Here is a 14,470-nt window from a genome sequence, read left to right as displayed (position 1 = left end):
TCAAAGAAAGGGAAATACACAAAGTAACTTAGAGATTAATTCTACTACTTTAGACTTTTACTTGAAATATGTAAAATATAATTTCAAACTCTGCACAAATATTATGGCAATGTTTTGAACCTAGGTCTGCTAAGCCAATTAGATGTCAAAATATTATCAGAACAATAATAATATTTTCTATCTTTATTGGATTAGATTTATGAAAGTCCCCATACTATTATTGACTGATATGCCTACAGACAGTCAATGCAATAATGTTAGATTAAGTGACATGTCTTTAAATCTCACCATTATGTGCATAAAATTAATTGAGTGATATATATTAAGATCAATATGACAATTTATCATGAAATTATTATGAGAAGCATAACTTTAGTAACTTAGTTTCCATTACAGTTCTTCCTTATCTAACAATTATTCCATAATTGTAATTTTTATATAAGTCTTTTAATTAAGATATTTAATAACATCAGCCTATTGATTATTAAATAAGCTATAAAGATTTATTATCTGTGAATATGGTAGCTGTTGTTTTAAGCTATTGCATTGAAATTTGATTTTTATTTCTAAATGTATTTTCTTCTTTTGGGTATTCTGTTAGTGTTGCGATCTTGGATATCATGCAAGCCTGAACAGAGCCTTAAGAACATATCTCTCTGCAGAATATAACCTTGAAACTTCACGACACGAGGGCTTGGACATCATTGAAAATGCTGTTGACAATCTAGAGCCCCGAAGTGACAAGCAGAGATTCATGGAAATGTACCCTACAGCCTTCTGTCCTCCAATGAAATTTGAGTTTCAGCCCCATATGGGTGATGAGGTCAGTAATTGTTGACCAAATGTTTAAATAGTTCCATGCTGAAGATTTCCTATAGTAGAAAATGTATCAAGTTTGGAAAAAGTAAATTCTTCAAGCAGTGTATAATTTATAGAGAATGGATATCATTCCATCCTTGTAAAGCCTTCTCTTTTATACTAGTAAGAATATATAATGTCCTTATTTTCCTGTTATATAACTCCAATGAAATCTCTAAAACTATATCTTGTCAAAAGATAATCCTCCATTTATGATCACCCATTCAGCAATTGTTTGAACTTACAACTGTGCTGAAAAAATGGACTTATGATTGTTCCCCAAAGCTATAGTGGTTGCACTGCCCTCACAGTCACACAATCAAAATTTGAGCCTTGAGAATCCATCCACCCTTATGACCACAGGATGCTTCAGCTGCCTATTTTCTCCCATCTCTGTCTTTCAGGTGTCCACACACTACCACCTATCACTCTGCTCACTCTTGACCTAGCTTTCTTCTGGCCAAGCCTCACAAAGGACTAGCAGCTTTCAATGTGTTGAAGCCTAGAGATTGCTTGTCACAATTGCACAATTTTTATTTTGCTTGCTAAGATTAAATAAATAAATGTCTTTATTTTGAAGCTTATAGTTTGGTCTTGTAAATAAGTCCAGTAAACCTAGCTCTGGGGAATTTTCCATTAGTGATAGTACTTATTTCCCCAAATATTTTATGGCCAGAGATTATGACTTTATCCTGTTCTACCACAAATGAAAAAATGACCCCCCTTTTTGGCAACCTCTCCAACGTACGGAAGAATCATTTACAAAGACACTGAAAAAAGTGATTTATGACCATTTTCCACACTTATGGTGGCTGCAGCATCCCCCATGGTCATGTGATTGACATTTGGATGCTTGACAACTGACTCATATTTATGATGGTTGCAGTGATCACACCACAGAGTCATTTGTGACTTTCTGACAAGCAAAGTAAATGGGGGTGTCAGATTCATTTAAGAACCATGTCACTAATTTAACAACTGCAGTGATTCGCTTAACAAATGTGGCAAGAAAAGTCAAAAAATAGGGCAAAACTCAATTAACAAATTTTTCACTTAGCAACATAAATTTTGGGCTCAATTGTGTCGTAAGTTGAGGACTATCTATAATCACTTTTCAATCAGTTAACTAACAGTTATATTATACATGTTATAATCTTTACTGAGAAAGGAAATGGGCTTACAAAATGCCAAACCCAAGGATCAAAATTATCTTAATGAACACAATTAGGGTCACAATTTCTGTTTGCTAAGCAAGGTAGTTGTTAAGTGAGTTGTGTCTGATTTTACAATCTTTTTTGCTGTTTGTTAAATAAATCATGAATCATTAAGTGACTCCAGCTTTTCCCATTGACTTTGCTTGTTGGGAACAAATTTGTTTGAAATACTATCTAATCCTGTTCTAATATAATTTGGTAATACATTATTAATTTCTAAATAAAACTTGCTTGATTTTTTAAAATCAGGCTCATGTCATACTAACATTGAATCTATTTGTTGTACACATAACATAGCCACATGAGGTTTACGTTGTTTGACATAACTAACATTCTTTTGCTTTTAATAGGATTCCCAGATCTCTTAACATGTAAAGAAATAATTTTACAGTGTTTCTCCATTGTTTATATCTTTTTAAATGTCTCTATGTAATTTCTCTATGGAGCTAAGATTATCTCGCATGCGGAAAATTATTGAAAGCTCTATCCCCACAAAATCTATTGAAAAGTTGCCTGATATTATGAAGAGCATATATAGCAATGGTATTTTTCCCCTCCCTCTCATCTTCCCATCTTTAAAAATCACCTTTATTCCTTCCCCATCCCATCTCTCACATGGTACCATGCCTCCGTGTCAACCTTCCTACCCTCCTATCCCACTTAGACATATGAAAAAATAGCAAAAAAAATCTAAGAGGTGATTTACTTACTCAGACTCCTTCTTCCCCTTACCAGCAATAAACTCCCAAATACCTCAATTTGTTATTTAGGTCAATTAAAATTTCCAGAAAGGATAAAATTTAAACAATGTTTTTGTTTGCATCTAGATATTTATTGTGATATCTTTTTGTTAGTTTCTATCTTTTATTCATCTGAGGAAAGAGCTGGTAGCCTAAGAGCCAGTATTGTTTGTAGAGATACTATAATATGGCCAAGGAAATTATATCAAGAATACTGCTCATTAACATTTTGTATAGAACTTAATTTATTAGATAGTATATTATATTATATATATATATATTACAGGCCATTCAACTGTCTATTCACTGTACCACCAGATTGGTAATCTTGACTTCTGGTTGACATCTCAGCGATATCAGACATAGGGAACAGTGTCTGCATTCTCCCAGTTTGTGGGCTCCGAGAGGAACCAAAGCCCCTGGTAGGGGTGGTGAAGCAAAGAGGGACACCCTATTTTGTCACGGAGACTCACATCTCTCCTGTCTGACCTAGGATTCTTTTTCCCTCTCAGCCACAGTGGGGAGAATAGACAGCCTAAAAATGGCTACCACAAAGCTGGGACAATTGAGGAACAACTAAGACTGGTGCTGGAATGGAGGTGAACAGTGACTGGGACTGGGGGAGAGGATTTTTTTTTTGTCTTAAACTTAACCCCAAGGAATAATTTAGAACTATTTGCCCAGAACTATTTGTTAAAGTGGTGTTTAAGCATTCTGAGAAAATACCAGACTGGAAGGGGAAGACACAAGAGAGAAAAATTGTTATGCCCATGCAGGCATGAGCAGAGGCTTTTCCTACTGCTGTGCAAGTGTGGGATGTATTTTAAAGTTATTGGTTAATTGGCTGAGAGCTTCCCTTAAAAAAGAGATGTTGGCTGGAAACTGGATGTTGGTTTATAGTCTGCTCTCATCTTGAATAAACAGCATTGTTGGAATGTGGCTCCTGGTCTGTTCCCATGGAAACAACATTGCATTGGCAACGAAGGTGGGATTCCTGGGCTTGGAGCCAACACTGAGAACTGCTAATTGAGAGGCCGCAGAGATTAAGAGGCACGTGTGAGTGGCAACTGTTTTGTTTTGGAAGGATAATGGCTAACCCATCACTGCTAATTTAGCAACTTAGACGAAGCCCTTCGAGATTGGTCTGGGGGCTTGGGGTGTTTGGTTACAGAGACAATTACTGGCAAAACCGACGTTAACACTACAAACAGCAGTAGAGGAGGCGCAAGCTGCTGAATCATCAAATAGATCGTCTGAAGAGATACAGAAGTCAGGCACCCCCAGACGGCTAAAAGGGGGGCAATTGTCCATTGGCGAGAGACAGAATTGCAGGAGGACACTGAAGATGAGGAAGATAATCACACTGACATCCATTGGTTGAGGCAGCCAACAAGGATCGCAGAGTGACCGAGGATTGGATGCTGTCCTCCTCGTGCATAGGTTGCAGTGGAAACCACCTGAGAGCTACGTGTCGCCATAAAAATACATTTGCAGACACTGTGGGAAGAAGGGTCATCTAGGGCAAGTTTGCTGTGCTGCATTGCCTGCCACCCCAACAGGACAGACTCCAAGTCATAATGTTGTGGGGAAGCAGGCCCGGCCGAGACTGAGAACCCCAGAGGATGACTGTTTTACTATTAATACGGACACCTGTCATTTAGAGAGGGTGAGCAATCAAACCAGGATTCCGGGAAGTAGTAAAATTTACATTACCGTCCGTATTGTAGGATCTCCCTGCCAGATAGAAGTGGATACAGGGTCAGCAACAACAATTGTATCCTGGCAGACCCTACAAAGATTGTTGCCACACAAAGCCGAGTGGATGCTTATGCGAAGCTGTATCTGTTTGAGAGATTATCAGGGAAATAACATCCCCATCAAAGGAAGTGGAACAGTCCACGTAGAATATAAAAATTTCTCCGGGCCACTTACATTGGTTGTAGTAGAAGCCTCACTGCCTAACCTCCTGGGACTGGATTGGTTTGCGGCTTTGGGGTTAGGCATTAATGGGGTTCACAAAATCCTGGGAGAGACCATCACAGAGTTGAGTAAAGAGTTTGCCGACGTGTTCTATGGGAAGTTGGGAGAATATAGGGGTACCCCGATATCCTTCAGTTTGGACCCTAAAGTGGTACCAGTATGAATGAAACCAAGAAGGGTGCCATGTGCATTAAAGCCCAACTGGACGAACAACTGGATAAATTGATTCAGGAACGCATACTAGAACCGGTGGACCATGCCAAGTAGGAAGCACCATTGTGATGCCATGAAACCAGACAGGCTGGTCCGGATTTGTGCTGATTATAAATGTACTTTGAATAGGGCTCTTCAACAGAACGCATATCCGTTACCAGTGGTGCAGCATTTGTTACATTCGCTGGAGGGGGGGTAAGGTCTTCGCAAAGTTAGATCTGGCCCAAGCTTACCAACAACTCCCCATGGATGATGCCACTGTAGAAACCCAAACTATTATAACACATCAGGGGGCATTCCGTTGTTGTCGCCTACAGTTTGGGGTAAGCGTAGTCCTAGTTTGTTCCAAAGCCTGATGGAACAGTTGTTACACGGCATCCCTGGGTTGTCCCCTACTTCGATGATGTGCTCATATCCACTGCCAGTGAACCTGAACTATTTGAACGATTATGACTAGTGTTACAAAGATTCCAAGAGGCTGGGCTAAAGTAAAGGAAGAAAAGTGTAAAGTAGCAGTAAATCAAGTCAAGTTTCTGGGTTACTTGGTTGATGCGTCTGGATTGCACCCTACCAAAGAGAAAGTACAAGCAATACATTGTGCGCCAACACCAAAGAATAAGATGGAATTCCAAGCCTTCATGGGACTCCTCAATTTCTATAGCATGTTTTTGTGACAGAAGACATCAGTGGCCGAACCACTACATCAGCTGTTAGGAAAAAAGGTGCCATGGGTTTAAGGATGCAGAGAAGTGGCCGCATTTGTGGGGGTGAAAAAATTAATTTCCTCGTACAGTGTCCTAGTCCAATATAATGAACGCCTGCCATTAGTCCTGATGTGTAATGCATCCTCATTTGGACTTGGGGCAGTTTTAAGTCATCGCCTGCCAGACAATCGTGAAGCTCCAATAGCGTTCTTTTCCAGGATGCTATCATCAGCTGAGAGGAACTATAGCCAGCTTGATAAAGAGGTGTTGGCTGTCGTTGCTGGTATTGAGATTCCATGAATATGTATATGGAAGGAAATTTGATTTAGTAACAGATCTTAAGCCGCTGGTGTGATTAATTGCAGGGGACCGGCAAACATCATAGGTCCTATCCCCAAGGATGACGTGCTGTACATAGTTTTTAGCAGCATATAGACTTATACATCAATCTGGCATGGAACTGGGCCATGCTGACAGCCTAAGCTGTTGTCCTTTACCAAATCTAGTGGAGGATCCAGCTCGCTATTGCTGATAGAGACTATGCCATACAAACTGGTTACAGCTGCAGAAGTGGCAAACCAGTCAAGAAAAGATCAAACAATCATGCAAGTGTTAAACTAGGTGTGGAGGGGATGGCCTAAAGAGACAAGAAATGTAGAGTTTAAACCATTCCATGCAAAGCAGCACGAACTTTCTGTGCAAAAGGGTTGCCTGTTGTGGGGAAACCAGGTAGTGAAACCCTCAAGACTAAGGAAATCACTGCTAGAGACTCTACATGAAGACCACCCCAGGATCATAAGGATGAAGACGTTGGCTCATAGCTATCTGTGGTGGCCAAATATAGATAGAGATATCGCAGAGTGGGTAGCGTTGTGCAAAGCATGCCAGGAATCAAGACCGGCACCTCCTTCATCACCACCATGGGACTGGGAAACACTGAAAGGCCCGTGGTCTAGAATTCACATCGGTTTTGCGGGGCCAATAAATGGAATGTCTTTTCTAATTGTCATTGATGCATATTCCAAATGGCTGGAGGTGGCCATGATGAGGTCAACTACGACGGACGCTGTTACCAGGGTATTAAACAAAATGTTTGCAATACATGGATTGCCAGACATGTTGGTATCAGACAATGGGCCTCAATTTACAGCAACTGCATTTGAGGTATTCCTAGCAAATCAAGGAATACATCACGCCCTTGTCGCTCCATTTCACCCCGGTAATGGATAGGCGGAATGGTGCAAGCGACGAAAGAGGCATTGACTCGGATGGGCCGCAGGGACTATCAGGAGAAACTTACTAAGTATTTGTTCAATCAACACATCACTCCCTGTGTAGCCACCAATAGGAGCCCAGCCAAATTACTTATGGGTCACCGCCTGAGAACAAACTTAGATAGAATACATCCAGATTATTCGATAGAAACCCTTTAAGACTTGGAAAATATGCTCAGAACGTTTGAGCAAGGTGACTGAGTATATGCCCGAAATTATACCGGTCAACTTCTATGGGTGCCGGCACATATCACAGAACTCACGGGTCCCCGTTCATATTGGGTGGAGCTTGAGGATGGACAACAGTGGCACCAACATATTGACCAGCTTCGGAGCTGTGCAGTGGGGACAGCTGCTAGGGAGCTGGAAAAAGCGAACCGGGGTGGGGAGCCAGAGGATCGAGAGGGACGACAATGCAGTGAAATGGTATTGGAAGGGCCGAGTCCAGTGCAGAATGAACCACCTGTTATTGAGGGTCCACTGCCACGGAGTCCACCTTGCTCTTCTTTATCTCCAGCTGAGGGATATGCCAGTTGGAGGCCCCGGAGAGCATTAGTAATCCATCTGATGTAGTTGAAGAAGCGCAAAGAATGCAATCAACAGGTGGGGGCCTGATAGAAATACAAGAGACCAGCAAGTCAACACGAAGCCATCAAAGACCAATGTATTTGGACAATTATGTTTGTGTAGTATGAAATTAATGGAAAATTCCGTGGATGGGAGAGGGTGCTATGTCCACGCAGGCACGAGCAGAGGCTTTTCCTACTGCCATGCAAGTCCGGGATGTATTTTAAAAAACAGTTAATTGGCTGAGAAATACTGAAGTTAAAATTGCCATCCGCTGATGAAAGGAAAAAGTACAAGTCTGGGAATACTTATATTTAGGACTGTGAAAATATTTGTTGGATTATTCCCAACTACCCCATGACTACTGGAGTGTCAAATACAAAAACAAGGAAACTATTTAATGAAAGGGACCCCTGAATGTTATGCTAGAAGATTGAGCCTGTAAAGGAGACGTAAAGAGGCTTTTGATGAGCTCTGGGACTATTTAAATGGAATTTATTATTTACCTATGGAATACAAAGAACTGTGATTAGTGCACTCCTTGAAGGGCAACCTAAGGACTGAATAAATGATGCTTCGACTGCTGGACGAAAGTTGAACTTTTTAAAATAAAATAAGATGCTTTATAAGGAAGAAATGAGTGGAATCTTGAAGGATCTGGCGTTACTTTTTCAAAACATAAAGAACATCATGGAGAATTTCGGAAAAATGGAAAAAGGAAAGTACTATAAAAGGGATGATGAGTAAAGCCCAAGACTCCCAGGAAAGGGAGGAGCCAACAGTAGAAATGGAGGAAGAGACTGAGCCAAAGAACCAGAGAATAAAAGAAGAAGACAAGGAGGAGATAACAATGGAAATAACAGTGACTGATGAATTAAATCAGGGGGAAAATATATTGAAAAGAGAATTGGAAATACAAAAAGATACATTTGAAAGGGAGACAGGGGCCTGGCTAGAAATTTTGGAAACTACGCAGTGGAAAAGGGTAGAGATGAGAGAAATATCTAGATTGAACAGCCAAAAAGTAAATGCAGACAGAGACAAAAATCCAAGAGAGGAATATGAGTGGCTAGTAAAAAAAAAAAAGCATAGCAATTAAAGTATTGAAGCGGTAAAAAGATGACGGATAGATGATTTCTCTTTATTTTGTTGTAAATGTGTTTATTATTTTCCATTTTCATTTTCGTACAGTCACATATATACTGTGCATAACCGGGGCCATATAACATTAAACAATAAACACAGCCATTCCTCTTATCAGCAGTACCCCCCAAAATAGAAACCCAGTGTACCTCTTCAACCCTCCATACACCCTTTCTTTCGCCCCCCCAACTTTCCATCTTCCCTCCATCATTCCCCTCTACCCTTCTTCCCCTCCCCCTCTACCACTCCTCTCTCCTGATACACTCCCTCCCTTCCTTCTCCCCCTCCCTCCAGTCCTCTCTCCCACCCTCTCTACCCCTCTTTCTTCTATCCCTCTACTCCTCCCTTCGGTGTATTTCTACAATCTATTAATATATTCAGCTTGTCCTATTTTTTCAGTGGAATTAAAGAGCAACAGTATACAAGTGCAGTCACGTTACTTAAAATCTAACACATACTATGTATCCCCCTCCCCCCAACACCCCACCTCCCTTCTCCCCCGCCCGACTTCCCAGAGCCCGTAAACGGTATAGATTTTTAACAAACACAGTTTAAAATATATTAAGACAAAGGAAATAAAAAAAAGTTAATAACATCTCTGCATTGAACTCAGCTTCTTCCTGTTGCACTAGCTATGAACAGTTTAGATTATTCCTAATCTTAAGCATAGGCTATCTGTAATTTCTTAGTCCCATATTTATTTTGTATATAGTCAATCCATTTTTTTCCAGTCTCGTTTATATCTCTCATTTGAATGGTCTTTAAGATATGCCGATATTTTCACCATCTCGGCTAGGTTGGACTTTCAATGTCCATTCTTGAGTTGTAGGCAAGTCTTCCTTCTTCCAGTATTGCGCCACCAACAGTCTTGCTGCCGTTATTAGGTGCAGAATCAAATTAGTCTCTACCGCTGTAAAGTCCGTACATATACCTAGTAAAAATAACTGGGGAGTAAACGTTATCCTTCTTTTAAAGATATTTTGCATAATCCACCACATTTTTATCCAAAATGCCTTAACCTTTTGACAAGTCCACCATATATGAAAATATGTAGCATCGAGAGAACCACATCTCCAACATTTAGGCTGTACATTCGGATACATAGAAGCCAGCTTTCTAGGATCTAAGTGCCATCTATAAAACATCTTATAAAAATTTTCTCTCAGGTTTTGTGCTTGTGTGAATTTTACATTTCTTACCCATATTCTTTCCCATATGTCCAACATTATTGGTTCTTCAATATTTTGAGCCCACTTTATCATACAATCTTTAACTAATTCTGTTTCCAAATCCATCTGTATTAGAGCATTATATATCCTCTTTATATGCATTAAACTTTGATCTCTTATTTGTTTAAACAAATTATCCTCAACTTGGATAAAACCAGTTTTTTGGTCTATTTTCCACCTGGCCTGTAATTGGCCATACTGGAACCATGTTTGAACTACCTTCTCCTCTTTCAATACCTCTAAAGATTTTAGTTGTAGAACCCCCCTTTCGGAAGTGAGAAGTTGTCTGTAGGTGGTTCTATCCTGTTTTTGTGCTATATTCATAGTTTCAATTGCATGTCTAGGAATTGCCCACATGGGTAACTTGTCATTTAGTTTTTATTGATATTTTTTCCAAACCCACAGTAAAGCATTTCTTAAGATACGACTTTTAAAATTCTTATCCAATTTTTTGTTGAATAACAGGTAAGCATGCCAACCATATACCAGATTGTGTCCCTCGATATTCAGTATTCTATCGTTGGTTAAATGGGTCCAATCACTAATTGCGGATAGCGCCACTGCATCATAATATAATTTTAGGTTAGGTAATTTCAAGCCTCCTCTCTCGTGTACATCTTGCATTATTTTTATCTTTACCCTCGGCTTTTTTCCGGCCCATACAAATTTGTTGATACCCTTCTGCCATTCTAAAAGATTCGCATCTTTTTTAAGTATAGGTAACATTTGAAAAAGAAATAAAAATTTTGGTAAGATGTTCATTTTCACTGCCGCTATCCTACCCAGCAAGGATAAGTGCAATTTCTCCCATTTTTTCATCTCTATCTGTATACTCCGCCAAAGTGGTTCATAATTGTGCTTATATAATTTCCCATTTGAGGCTAGAATATTAACCCCAAGATATTTGACTTTTTTGACTACCTCACATCCTAGCATCCCTCCTAGTTCTTCCTTTTGTTTAGTATTCATATTTATAGCTAATATCTTTGTTTTTCCTAAATTTATTTTAAAACCAGACATTTGACCATATTGATTAATCGTATTCATTAAAACCCTATTAGATTCCTGCGGTTGTTCCAATATTATGACCAAATCATCCGCAAAAGCGCGGACTCTGCATTCTTGCTGCCTAATCTTGATCCCTTTTAGACCATCCAAGCCCCGTATTTTATTCAACAATACTTCCAAAGTTATAATGAACAATAGTGGGGACAAAGGACAGCCCTGTCTTGTACCTTTTCCGATTTGAAAAGGGTCTGTTAAACTTCCGTTGACTATGATTTGAGCTGTTTGCTGTTGGTATATTGCTTTAATTGACCGTAAAAAGCTATCTCCTATCTGCATTTTTTGCAATATCTTCAACAGAAATTGCCAGTTAACTCGATCAAAGGCCTCCTCAGCATCCAGAAATATGAACGCAGCAGGAATTTTGTTGTTCTTTCCCAAATATTCTAATGCATTAATAATTAGTCTAACATTACTCTTCATCTGTCTCCCCTGTATAAAACCTGTTTGGTCGGTATGTATCAATTGTTGCATAACCACCATTAACCTATTTGCTAGTATTTTAGTAAAAATTTTATAATCTACATTAAGTAATGAGATAGGTCTGTAATTTTTGGGTTGGATAGTATCTTGATCTTCTTTGGGTATTAAAGATATAAACGCTGTCTTCCAAGATGGGGGCACTTTACCTTCCGTTTGAATTTTATTAAATAGTTCTCTAAGAGGTTCTACCATTTCTAACTGTAAATTTTTATAGTAAACCACTGTCAAGCCATCTGTGCCTGGCGCTTTCCCTAACTTTAGTTGCTTAATTACCTGCAAGATTTCCCCTGAGGTTATTCGTTGGTTCAACTTTTGTCTGTACTCTTCTCTAACTAGGGGTATTTTCTCTTTATCTAAGTATTTGTCTATATCTAAACCCTTAATTTTGTCCCCTTTATACAGTTCTGTAAAAAATTCCCGAAATGCCTTTTGAATCTCCTCCTGTTGAAACACCTCCTTCCCTCTATAAATCAATTTGGTTACATTTTGAATTTTCGTTTTTTTCCTAATCTGATAAGCTAACCATCTGCCCGGTTTATTTGCATTACAAAAAGTATTGTGTTTTGCATATAATAAACTAGTGGCTACCTGATCAGAGATCAACATATCAAATTGGGATTTTAATATAGTAATTGCTTCCTTAACCTTTGTATTGCCTGGATTCAATATTAACTCCAACTCTTTCCCTTTAATTTCCTCTTCCAATTCTTTTCGTTTTAGCCCTTGTTTATGTTTATGTATTTTGTTTATATTCATCAGTACTCCTCTCATATACGCTTTGCTTATATCCCATACAAATTCCATAGGTGTACCCTTATTCATATTCAGAACAAAGTATTCAGATAACATTTTTTTACAATCATTAATGTACTTCTCATATCTGAATAAGTTTTCATTCAGCCTCCAAGACCTTCTTGCCTGCACTATCCTTCCCAATTCCATCCAAACTGGGTTATGATCCGAAAGGACCCTCGCCGCAATCTTTGTCTTCTTCACCCTAGAAAGTAAATCATTAGTGATTAGTATAAAATCAATCCTTGAAAAGGATTGATGTCTATCAGAAAAGAAGGTGAAATCATATTCCTCTGCATTTCTTTCTCGCCAAATATCTCTCAATTCAAAGTCGTCCATCATGTCAAAAAAAGGTTTGGGTAGCTTAGCTCGCATTTTAGTATTAGGGCGAGAGGTCTTCTTATCTCTTTTAGTGTCAATCACGCCGTTCCAGTCACCCAATAGTATACAAGACTTATAGTCCCACTGTACTAATTTAGCGTGAAGATTTCTATAGAATCCGTCTTGCTGTTGATTAGGAGCATAAATTCCCAAAAGTAATGTCTTTTTCCCTTCTAAGATTAGGTCTAGCGCTATATATCTTCCAAAGGGATCTGCTTCAATTAGTTCAGCCTTAATGTCTTTTCTTAAGTATACAACTATACCATTTTTCTTTTCCGTAGCAGAGGTCACAAAATGTTGACCAAGTTTGGGGTTAAACAAATATTTTTGATCGGTTGATTTGATATGAGTTTCTTGCAGACAAATTGTATCATTCTTGAACTGTTTAAGATAGTGAAATATTTTCTTTCTCTTCTGTGGAGAGTTCAGTCCATTGACATTCCATGTCAAGATCTTAGTTGTCATCTTTGGTTGGCTGAAGCTTTTTTAGAGCCTCCTGCATGGCCTGTTTAACCTTTGGCCTAGCTCCTCTCATGGCTTCTGAGCTTGTTGCTGTGACTCCTTGATCAATGGCCAATGATTGTTGAGGTTGTTGCATTGTAGCTTGTTTTTCCATTCGTCTGGTAGTCATACGGCTAGGTCTTTGTTCCATGGCACCTTGCCCTTCCGGGAAGGGAAGATGGTGCACCTTGTCTGGTAGTTGTGTAGTTTGCCGTCTATCTTGTCCTTCTTGTGGTCTTTCTCCAGATCCAGATGGCGCAGGGTGTCCCACCTTCAGAATATTGTGATAGAAATCTCGAGCTTTCCATACAGAGTTGAGACGATATCTTTGCTTGTCAAATGTAACTATAATACCAAATGGCACATCCCATCTATACTGTATCTGACGGTTTCTGAGTTCTTCCACTAGAAAAGCATAATCTCTCTTGGCTCTTAGCATTTGAGGTGGTATTTCTTTCAAGACAATCAAATCCTGGCTGCTGATTTGAAGCCTGGTGTTATAGGACTCTTGTAGTATCATGTTTCTGAACTCTCTTGTGGCAAAGTATATAACTACATCTCGGGGGAGTTGCTTCTGTTTTGCTGCCCAAGAATTAACGCGATAAATTTTATCGATCTGCCAGTCAAAGTTGGACCCCGGTCTTCCCATCAGACGGTCAAAAGCCTCTGAAAAAATCTGTTTCAAGTTCTCCTGTTTATCCTCACGCAACCCCCTGACTCTTAATGCGAACTCCATCTGCCTGTACTGCATCATAATAATCTGTTTTTCAGTGTTTTCAACTTTTTGTTGTACCACCTCAGTTTTGGATGTCAAATTGGTATTAGCTTCATTAAGAACCTCTAGGTTATCTTTAATTCCAGAAACATGTTCTGTCAGTACAGTTACAAGTCCCAGCATATCATCATTTATTTTGGCAATTTTAGTATCAAGTTTATCATATAAGTCCATCTTAAACTCTTTTAATTTGTCCTTTATCTCCTTTATCTCCTCTCTGAATTCTCTGAAGGTTTCCAAAAAAAATTCTTTCGTTAGCACATCTCCAGTAGGGGGCAACTTTGTGCCAGGTATCGGGGATGTGCTTCTAGGAGGAGGTTTCCCAGGATTTAATTTTGATGCCATTATAAGTCTTACCTACGAGCAATTAATCAAGCTCTACTGGCTCACTGTGCAGCTTACGAGAAAGAGAAAAGGGTATTAATTCACCCCTTCGTTAGCTCTTTAGGATTTTTCAAAGGATTTCAAAAAAAAGAGAAAAAGGGAAAAAAAGCATTATAACGAAGCAGCTCAGCATATTCAGTGCGATTTTTGACTTCTCTATATCAGAA

The 14,470-nt window shown here is 39.1% G+C and overlaps 1 protein-coding gene across 1 annotated transcript in view; it reads left to right on the top strand.

Moving 5' to 3' along the window:
- SRGAP1 (SLIT-ROBO Rho GTPase activating protein 1) overlaps positions 1–14,470 on the top strand; it is a 178,919-nt gene that overhangs the window by 119,407 nt on the left and 45,042 nt on the right. The window contains exon 7 of the mRNA XM_014053233.2: positions 602–823. Within this exon, the coding sequence (XP_013908708.2) occupies positions 602–823 (222 nt within the window). The remainder of the gene's footprint in view (positions 1–601; positions 824–14,470) is intronic.

Source organism: Thamnophis sirtalis, unplaced genomic scaffold (genome assembly GCF_051295495.1).
Source record: "Thamnophis sirtalis isolate CommonGarterSnake01/CBP01778 unplaced genomic scaffold, rThaSir2_p1.2 scaffold_9, whole genome shotgun sequence".
NCBI lineage: Eukaryota > Metazoa > Chordata > Lepidosauria > Squamata > Natricidae > Thamnophis > Thamnophis sirtalis.
Note: the sequence above shows the minus strand (reverse complement) of the source record. Positions and strands in the feature narration are given on the sequence as shown.